Source organism: Chrysemys picta, chromosome 1 (assembly GCF_011386835.1).
Source record: "Chrysemys picta bellii isolate R12L10 chromosome 1, ASM1138683v2, whole genome shotgun sequence".
Taxonomy (NCBI): domain Eukaryota; kingdom Metazoa; phylum Chordata; order Testudines; family Emydidae; genus Chrysemys; species Chrysemys picta.
This window is the reverse complement of record NC_088791.1, coordinates 35,613,139-35,623,515: the sequence shown is the minus strand read 5'-3', so window position 1 is coordinate 35,623,515 and position 10,377 is coordinate 35,613,139. Positions and strand designations below refer to the sequence as shown.

General features: G+C 45.4%; 1 protein-coding gene across 1 annotated transcript; it reads left to right on the top strand.

Moving 5' to 3' along the window:
• Positions 1–2,883: 2,883 nt before the first annotated feature.
• On the top strand, positions 2,884–5,395 carry LOC135973151 (uncharacterized). Its single transcript, XM_065554859.1, has 2 exons — positions 2,884–3,831; positions 4,826–5,395. The coding sequence occupies exons 1-2, from the start codon at positions 3,429–3,431 to the stop codon at positions 5,299–5,301; spliced, it is 879 nt and encodes a 292-aa protein (XP_065410931.1). The 5' UTR covers positions 2,884–3,428; the 3' UTR covers positions 5,302–5,395.
• The last annotated feature ends 4,982 nt before the right edge of the window (positions 5,396–10,377 follow it).

The following is a 10,377-nucleotide window of genomic DNA, read 5'->3' as shown; positions in this document are numbered from 1 at the left end:
ATTTCTTTCAGCCAAGATACAAACATCTGAAAACTACATATGTAAGAGAACCATTAGGTAGCTTATTTCTGTATACTATATCTTAACGACTGCAATGGGAACAGTACCGCTATAATGAAAACAGATACATTTCTTTTCTTTTTTGATGCATTATGTGCACTGGAGTCCAGCAATGGGGTGAACAGAGCAATTTTTTTCTTTTAACAATGAGAGTTCTCAAATTTAAATAGACTGTCCCATTGCTCCAATCATTTCCAACAGGGGTGTTTTGTTTGTTTGTTTTATTCATGACTTGATCTTCAGTAGCACTTGTCACTTCTGTATACAGTATCCTTTTGTATCAACCTGCATTGACTAATGGAACAAAATACTTGCCTCAAGAAACCTTGATAGGTATTACAGTAACAGCAACAGCCCTAAATATGTATGTGTGGATAAATGGTAAATATACTTAAAATGTGTGGGTACAGTATAATAATAGTATTTCACAACTATGATAGGAAAGTCTGAAGCATTTGACAAATGTCTGCTCTTTAGATTAAAAATTTTAGCGTATCTGAATCTGATTAAATAAGATGCTCACTAAGGCACTGATCTTATACATACTTATGTATTTGGTTATTGATAGCACCGCCCCATATTTGCTGTGAGAAGGCATCTATCATGCTGCTGGCCAAGATTCATGAGAACAGCAACCTACCTTTGTACACAGACCTCTTCAACAATCCGTCAGCTTGCCTACTTTCTAGATGGCCTTTATGGTCATTTATGCCACCACAGGACATGATGGTGGAATCTGCTTGGTGCAATGAGTGGTTAGGATGACCGTTGTTAATCTCTCTCTCATCACTGACCCAACCATCTGTCCATCAGGTTTTGATCTGCCAAGGCACCTGGGGTCATCTCTAAACTGGTTTCGAACAGGATAAGGCAACTGTGTGGCCAACTTCAGATTATGTCACATATCCTTAACAAATTCCCACTGACTTATTTCGATGGTGGGCTACTTGCTCTCCACCTGGATGATGATGATGTCATCAAATGACTGGGCACATTGCACATATTTTGAAAGTGATTTAGTTATGTTTATGCATATGAGTAGCCTCATTGAATTAAATGGATAAAATCATGGCCCCAGTGAAATCTTTGGGTGTTTTGCAATTGACTTTAATGGAGCCAGAATTTCACCCAATTCGTGTAGAATTACTCATGTTTGCAGGATCATAAATAATGAGAGAACTATTGAGTTTTTATCACTATTATATCCTTTCAGAAAAAGCTATATAGAATTTAAATCATCATAAAAATTATAATCTTCTTGTAGATATTTTGAACCATCCTAACAAATTTCTGAGTGAGATTACTAAAGGATTGTTCAAAAAGTTATAGAAAGGATCTCATTCTCTGTTATATTCTGTGGGGTTTTAGAACAATCTCTATAAATTCATATTTCACTTCTATAGAATCTGTTGTTTCATCTGCATTAAATTCTGTAGGTCTATTCAATAATAAATTATATCTGAGCACCTGAAAGTCTGGATTCTTTTCAAAACCAAACTTCTGCACCTTGTTGAGGTTCATCAATAACTAGAGTGAATTGGTGGCTGATGCTGCATTTTCTACCAACCAAACCTCTTCTTTAGGTTTTGGGCACCATAATGGTAAAGGTTGAAGAAACATTTTTTATTATTGTTGTTTTTTAAATATGAAACAAACTGTTTGCAAAATATGCAATAAAAACACTGAGACAAATTGGGGGTACGTCCATCAATTTGTGAAGTCAATCTTGTTTTGTGAGTGCTATTTTGTGAGTGTAAACTTCACTGCAGCCTTAACTCTTCATTGTAACCTCCATGTTGGATTAAAAACTCCCAGTATTGCTGAAAACCTGTATCATCTTGACAAGGTCAATACATTCTCAATACAATATATTCATGTTAGGGAGTGGGGCACCTCACAGTAGAATGACAGTGAGAGAGCCATCATGGACCATCAATGTTGCATGTCTCTTTCTTACTGGAACAATAGATTTTCTATCAGCAGGCCCATTGACATCCATTGTCTCTACACAGAAGCCAACAGGTTTGGTGGGGGTGACTCTGGACACCCCTCCCCCCCATACAACCAGTTAAAACACATTGGGGCAGAAATGGTACAGAGACTGTTTTAAAAGGAGGTACTATAAGCAGGAACCTTTCTATCACCACATGTAAGAAGGATGTGCTAGAGAGAGCAAAAGCAGAGGAGACTCCGACTCACCTAAAGACACTGGCCATAACCAGGATTCACAGATGGCATGAAATCAGAAGGAGGGTGATGCATTCAGTATTTTTGTTTTTGTTTTCCTAAGACCAGTAACTCTAGTGTGCTTCGTAAAGAATAAAGTATATGTACGTGTATAAGAAATTCCTTTGTTAAGCCTGTGCTCTTCCCTTTACTGCCACATTGTCCCTTAAGGATTTAACTGAAAACCGGGACTCAGCCAGGTGGATTCTAGGGGAACATGCTTAAACAACTGTGGACTTGGGAGGACTGAATCACAGTTACAGGGTCTAGAGCAGCTGTACTGCAGGTCCTGCTGTCCAAGAAGTATGTCAGACATGTGACCTGTAGCTGAAAGTTTGCTTGAGTGATCCAGAGCTAGGAACAGTGCCTGGTCACTACCCAGAGTCAGGTGGCTTAGAAGCACAGGGGATCCAGAGGCGAGGTCCAATCATGCCCAACTGGTGTCTATCCAGAGAGTAGGTCTAGGGCTGGGTTATAACAAAAAACCCAGAGAAACAAATTGAGATTATCGTCCCCCAGGAAAATATAGCATTATAATCAAATAATATAGTATTATATCTAAATGTCATGTCATCTGAATCTTAGGCCTGGTCGTTTATGTCGAAGTTAGCGCCGTTACATCGAATTAACCCTGCACCCGTCCACACTGCGATGCTATTTAGTTCGACATAGAGGTCTCTTTAATTCGACTTCTGTACTCCTCCCCGACGAGGGGAGTAGCGCCAAATTTGACATGGCCATGTCGAATTAGGCTAGGTGTGGATGGAAATCGACGCTAATAGCTCCGGGAGCTATCCCACAGTGCACCACTCTGTTGACGCTCTGGACAGCAGTGCGAGCTCAGATGCTCTGACCAGCCACACAGGAAAATCCCCGGGAAAATTTGAATTGGAATTCCTTTTCCTGTCTGGCCAGTTTGAATCTCATTTCCTGTCTGGACATCGTGGCGAGCACAGCAGCACTGGCAACGATGCAGAGCTCTCCAGCAGTGATGGCCGTGCAGTCTGTGAATAGAAAGAGGGCCCCAGCATGGACTGATCGGGAAGTCTTGGATCTCATCACTGTGGGGCGATGAGTCCGTGCTTTCCGAGCTGCGATCCAAAAGACAGAATGCAAAGATCTACGAGAAGATCTCTAAAGACATGGCAGAGAGAGGATACAGCCGGGATGCAACGCAGTGCCGCGTGAAAATCAAGGAGCTGAGACAAGGTTACCAGAAGACCAAAGAGGCAAACGGACGCTCCGGATCCCATCCCCAGACATCCCGTTTCTACGAGGCACTGCATTCCATCCTCGGTGCGGCCGCCACCACTACCCCACCAGTGACCGTGGACTCTGAGGATGGGATAGTGTCCACGGCCGGTTCCTCCGACATGTTAGGGGACGGGGAAGATGAGGAAGGAGATGAGGAGGGCGAGGCAGTCGGCAGCGCTCACAACGCTGATTTCCCCAACAGCCAGGATCTCTTCATCACCCTTACAGAGATCCCCTACAAAGCGTCCCCAGCCGTTACCCTGGACACAGAATCTGGTGAAGGATCAGCCAGTAAGTGTTGTAAACATCTAAACATTTATTTTTAACAAAACAGGAATATTAACAATTAAAAGAATGGGTTGTTCATGATTAGTGTGCCCTATGCGCTTAACGGTTTAGTCATGGGCAGTGCAAGTTTTGAAAAAAAATCTAGCAATGTCCGGTTTTCAGTGATTGTCCTGCACAAGCCGCTCTACTGTTTATTCCCTGCTACTGCAGCTACAGTAAAATGCGGTCTATATGTCCGGGGATAGAGCAGTAATCCTCCTGGGATATCTCGATGAAGCTCTCCTGGAGGTAATTTGAAAGCCGTTGCATGAGGTTCCTGGGGAGAGCGGCCTTATTGGGTCCTCCGAAGTACGACACGTTGCCGCGCCACGAGACTATCACGTACTCGGGAATCATTGCTCTGCATAGCAGGGCGGCATACGGCCCTGGTCTTTGGAGGCTTTCCCGGAGCATTCTCTGTCTGTCGCTCTCAGAGATCCTCATCAGGGTGATGTCGCCCATGGTGACCTGCTTTTAATTAGGTAGGGGAATGTTAGTGTTGGGACTGCTTTCCCGTTCCTTGACAGAACTGTAACCGCTGGTTTGTAGCCACGCGGTGGAGGCGGGAGAGGGGCAGCCGAAAGGGATCGTTCCCGGGGTCAGCCGCGAGGGGGTGGGACAGGGGCAGAGTTCCCGCTTGCCGGATTGCTGGCTGCAGGAACTGACATAGCTTTAAATGTGAAATGAGGCCAGTGGTAATATAAAAGTTTTAAACTGCCACAAGTGTACGGCTTACCATGTCTGCCTGCAACAGAAATTCCGTTGTGCTGCCCCGCTTCTCAAATGTGCTGTGCAAGACCCCAGGCACTGAATGCGAAGGCCGAAAATTCGACCTTGTGCTGAGTGCGCATGTGATAGGTGCTGTGCATGGTCTTGTTCACAGAGAAAGACTATGTTCTTTGTTCACAACTACATTTATCTTTCTGAGGAATTCACTCCCTTTTTCCCATTTCCACAGCCCCATCTGCGACTGTCTCACAACCTAGCCTGGAATCACACTCCCAGAGGCTAGCGCGGATTAGGCGTAGGAAGAGGAGGACACGGGAGGACATGTTCTCTGAGCTTATGGCCTGTTCCCAAGCCCAGGCAGCACAGCAGACCCAGTGGCGGGAGAACTTGACCCGAATGCACCAAGCCAACATGGATCGGGAGGAGAGGTGGCAGCAGGAAGACCAGCAGGCGACTCAAACGCTGCTTGGACTACTGAGGGAGCAAACGGACACGCTCCGGCGCCTTGTGGATGTTCTGCAGGAACGGAGGCAGGAGGACAGAGCCCCGCTGCAGTCCATCTCTAACCGCCCTCCCCTGCCACCAAGTCCCATACCCACCTCACCCAAAGTGCAAAGAAGGAGAGGCGGCAGAGTCCCTGCTAAGTCTCACTCCACCCCTGCAGAGAGCTCTAGTAGCAGAAGGCTCTCATTTCCCAAAATTTGAAAAGTTCTTTCCTTCCCGCCTGACACAAGCCCCCGTCCAAGTTTCACCTCCCAATGCCATGTGTAGTTGATAATAAAAAATACGTTTCTGTAAACTACTGTTTCAATCATGTTCTTTTGGAGGAGGATGGGAAAGGGGGTTGGTAATTGGACAGGACAGTCACCTTTGGCAGGGTACATAGTCGGGGGCAGGCACAGCAGCAGGGCACATACACAGTGCAGTGATGCAGTGACTAGTTACCCTGGTTAGTCTGGGAGGTTGTTTTCATGTTATGTGGTGGGTGGTGGGTTGCTCTGTGACTTTGTGGCAGGGGAGGGCAGTTACAGATCTTAAGCAGCAGTCCTTAGGCAGGATCACAGAGCCACAAGCAGAGGATCTGTAACCGTCCTCCCCCTGCCACAAAGTCACATAGACCCCCCCCCCCCATACACACAGTCCTGATCAGGAGGGGTGACAGGCTCCGTTGAAACAACCATCCCACCGCAGCGGAGCCTGTCAATCCTTGAGTTTAGAAGCTGCATTCGCGTCACTACACTACACCCGCTCCGCACCACAGTCTGCGTCCCAGTTTTAAAAAATTCCCGCGAAAACAGTATTAAAGAAAACGGTGTGCTTTAACAAAGTTGAACTATTTTTATTTCGAAACGTGTGTTGGAAGGGGGGTGAAGGGGGTATGTAACTGGATAGGATAGTCAACATTAACTGGGTAAAGAAACGGGGGCAGGTTTAGCTTCTCAGTACACAAACTTTAAAGTCACAGGTTACCCTGCTCACTCAGGAACTTTGCTTTCAAAGCCTCCTGGATGCACAGCGCTTCCCGCTGGTCTCTTCTAATCGCCCGGCTGTCTGGCTGTGAGTAATCAGCAGCCAGGCTATTTTCCTCAACCTCCCACCCCGCCATAAAGGTCTCCCCCTTGCTCTCACAGAGATTGTGGAGCACACAGCAAGCTGCTATAACAATGGGGATATTGGTTTCGCTGAGATCACAGCGAGTCAGTAAGCTTCTCCATCTCCCCTTGAGACGGCCAAAAGCACACTCCACCACCATTCTGCACTTGCTCAGCCGGTAGTTGAAGAGTTCTTTTTCAGTGTCCAGGGCGCCAGTATAGGGCTTCATGAGCCAGGGCATTAGCGGGTAGGCTGGGTCCCCGAGGATGACTATAGGCATCTCCACATCCCCAACAGTTATTTTGTGGTCCGGGAAGTAAATACCTTGTTGCAGCCGTCTAAACAGACCAGAGTTCCTTAAAACACGAGCGTCATGAACCTTGCCCGGCCATCCCACGTAGAACGTCCCCTGTGGTCCACCAGTGCTTGCAGCACCATGGAAAAGTAGCCCTTTCGGTTAATGTACTGGGTGGCCTGGTGGTCCGGTGCCAGGATAGGGATGTGAGTTCCATCTATGGCCCCACCGCAGTTTGGGAATCCCATCGCTGCGAAGCCATCTATGATCGCCTCCACGTTTCCCAGGGTCACTACCTTTGGCAGCAGTACATCAACGATTGCCTTCGCTACTTGCATCACAACAACCCCCACGGTAGATTTGCCCACCCCAAACTGGTTCGCGACTGACCAGTAGCTGTCTGGCGTTGCAAGCTTCCAGAGGGCTATGGCCACTCGCTTCTGTACACTCAGTGCAGCTCGAAACCGGGTGTCACTGCGCTTCAGGGCAGGGGACAGCAACTCACAAAGTTCAAGGAAAGTTCCCTTCCGCATGCGAAAGTTTCGCAGCCACTGGGATTCATCCCAGACCTGCAGCACTATGCGGTCCCACCACTCAGTGCTTGTTTCCCGTGCCCAGAATCGCCGTTCCACGGCATCAACATGACCCATTGCCACCGCGATGTCCTCGGCGCTGGGTCCCCTGCTTTCTGACAGGTCCGTGCTACTCTCAGACTTCAGGACATCACCGCGGTGCCGTAGCCTCCTCGCCTGACTTTTCTGCATCTGCCTCAGGGAAACCTGTGTGATAAGCTGCGAGGCGTTGAGAGCGGCCACAACTGCAGCGATGGTCGCAGCGTGCTCCATGCTCGCAGTTCTGTGGCGTCCGCGCTGTCAATGACTGGAAAAGTGCGCGAAATGATTTCCCGCCGGCGCTTTCAGGGAGGGAGGGCGGGAGTGATGGACGGATGACGACAGTTACCCAAAAGCACCCTCGACACATTTTGTTACCCAGAAGGCATTGCCGGCTACACCCAGAATTCCAATGGGCAGAGGGGACTGCGGGAACTGTGGGATAGCTGACCACAGTGCACCGCTTCGAATGTCGACGCTTTCACCGTTAGTGTGGACACACAAAGTCGAATTACTGTCCTTAGTGTGGACACACACGTTCGACTTTGCAATATCGACTACAAAAATTCGATGCAAGTAAAATTGAACTACTCTCGTAGTGTAGACAAGGCCTTAGGTGTTCTTTGTAATGAGGAATTGATCACTTTGATATGTATTGCTGTGCATTTTTTATGTAAAATTATATAAGGTACCAATTTCTATTTTGCAATATGTCTGTAATGTATAATTAGGAAAATTATTTTTTTTCTAAATAATATAAAAATCTTATCATACATGCGTCTGACGAAGTGGGTATTCATCCACGAAAGCTTATGCTCCAATACATCTGTTAGTCTTAAAGGTGCCACAGGACTCTCTGTTGCTTTTTACAGATCCAGACTAACATGGCTACCCCTCTGATACTATCATACTAGTGTTTTTCATAATATATTTATAATACAGAGGAAAAACTAAAGTTTTGTACTGGTAGGGCTGCGCTAACAGGCAGTTCTTCAGGCAGTGGGGTCTACTGGATAGAGCAGTGTACTAGAGCACAAAAGATGTGGGTTCTATTCCTGACTCTTGTCAGTAAGCTGACCTTATCTCTCTGTGCATCTCTTTCCCCTACCACCCTTTGTCTGGTAAATTGATCTTGGAAGGGGCTGTCTTTTTCACTGTGTTTGTACAGCACTTAGCACAATGGGATTCGGGCTTCTAGGTACTACTATAATACAAACATTAAACAATGACTATAACAAATCCTCACCCTGGCATCTATCCCATGTAACTCAGGTGTGCTTTGGGAATCTTCACAGAGGAAAGGGTTGGGAGGAATCCTTCCCCTGAAGCCACTGAAGAGAACTGGAACCACTCTGCACAGGGCAATCTTGTATAACAGAATATTGAGACTGGTTTCCCCCTACATGCGTCATGGTATAATGTCCTGTTTTTAAAAAGTAGTTTTATCCCACCTGCCATGACCAGATTATAAGGCACTCAGCCTTCACCAGATTGACACTCAGCCTACACACACAGGATGGTGAAGGATGGCTGAGGGCATCATCCATTGTAAGTATGGCAACATCATTGTTTAGGTCATTTGGATCCAACACGTTGGATGGCTCATTATTCATTCTCCTTTTAGTGTGCTATTGATTCCTTGCAGATGGGATGGAGCTCCAGATATCTTTAATTTGCATGCCAAGTACTGGGCATCCCTGAACTGCTGCTTCTTCTGCACCTCTTAAACCTAGAATAGCAATGGTCCAAATGGGGCCACCAGTACCCATAGTAGGAATAGGGCTGTCAGTCTTGCAGTAGTTGTGAGACAGAATACCTGTTCCCTCTTGTGAAACCTCTTACCTAACTCTCATCTAGGAGATATGTGGATTGGTCTATCGGGGCTCCTATTTCTCTGAGTAAAGGAATGGTTAGCTTTTCTGACACTGGGGGCACATATCAGCACATGATGTCTAATTTCAGGCCTTGGAACCTGATGCAAAGCCCATCAAAATTCATGGAAAGCCACTTCCTGATCTCAATGGTCTTTGGATCAGACCCATAATGTACATCGCCTTTGACTATGAGGGGAGCCCATACTGGTCTCCCAGACAGGTATGTTGGTACAAAAACACAGGGTAACCATTTGAATGGCCATCTTGAGTCCTCTCTCTTTCTCTTTTAGGGTTTAGATTTTCTTAATGCCTATTGTAATAAAGTTGCATCTTGTCAATCATTTCAAACAAACAAGGTATCATTATCATCCAAACATCCCATCCCTAATTTTTTATCATTTTAGTTTTGTACACGGATTTATTTTTGTTGTACTACAGCCTGATTCTTTATGGTTACTGCAAGCTGCAATACTATGTTGTCTCAGAAGACAGTAGAATGCACTGTAGCACAGTTATTAAAATACCTAGGTAGATTTCCTCAAGTTGCAGAGGAAAATTGTACTCATTCTAATACAGGGGTGGGGGGGGGGGAATCTTGCTTAACTAGCCAAAATATAACTTATTATTTGAGAGAATTAATTATAAGAGTATTTTAGAAGTCTAAAAACATGACTGTAAACAATTTATAGTATTACAGCATATTGGATAGTTATTATTTATATAATTAAGACGTGATTTATAGACCAGCCTTAACAAGCTATCTTTCCAACATTTATTTGTGTATGTAATTTATATCATTTAGACATCTAGAAATATGTTTTACTAGCACTGTCAGGCACAGAGACACCTAACTAACTTAGGCTGGAATATTCAAAGGAGCCAAGAGATTTAGGTTCCCATTTACCATTCGCTTGCAGTGAAAATTGGGTGCCAGACTGCTTAGAAAATGCCACCTTAACATCTATTGATTTATCACAGGTACTGATCTGGCTCTTCATTAATATAGTATCTGAACACCTTGAAATCTGGAATGTATTTTCTCACAATATCCTTATGTAGTAGAAAAGTATTATCCCCATTTTACAGATGGAGAATGGAGACACAGAGAGAACCCAAGGTGACACAGTAGGGAATCAAACTTGGAACTACCCAGATCAAGAGAAGAATCCTTTGGAGAAGTTTATATAGCCATTCCTCCAGCATTAGTTCTGACTATTTTCAATTAAGTCTACTCTGGACATTTATACTGTACAAAAGGCAACTGGGGAGACCTGGAGATCATGGGCTTTCTAAGCCCTCTTAGTTTGATTTGGAGATGTCCAAGAAAGGAACTTAAATGGGAGCTGTGGACCAAGCATCTTCTCATAGACTGATAAAGAGAGAAATTAACTAGGGCAGCCTGTACATC

Excerpts from the sequence above, each read along its gene's own strand:
- LOC135973151 (XM_065554859.1), top strand. The coding sequence starts at position 3,429 with ATGGCAGAGAGAGGATACAGCCGGGATGCAACGCAGTGCCGCGTGAAA. Across the intron at positions 3,832-4,825 it reads ATCTGGTGAAGGATCAGCCA|CCCCATCTGCGACTGTCTCA; the intron begins GTAAGTGTTGTA and ends CCATTTCCACAG.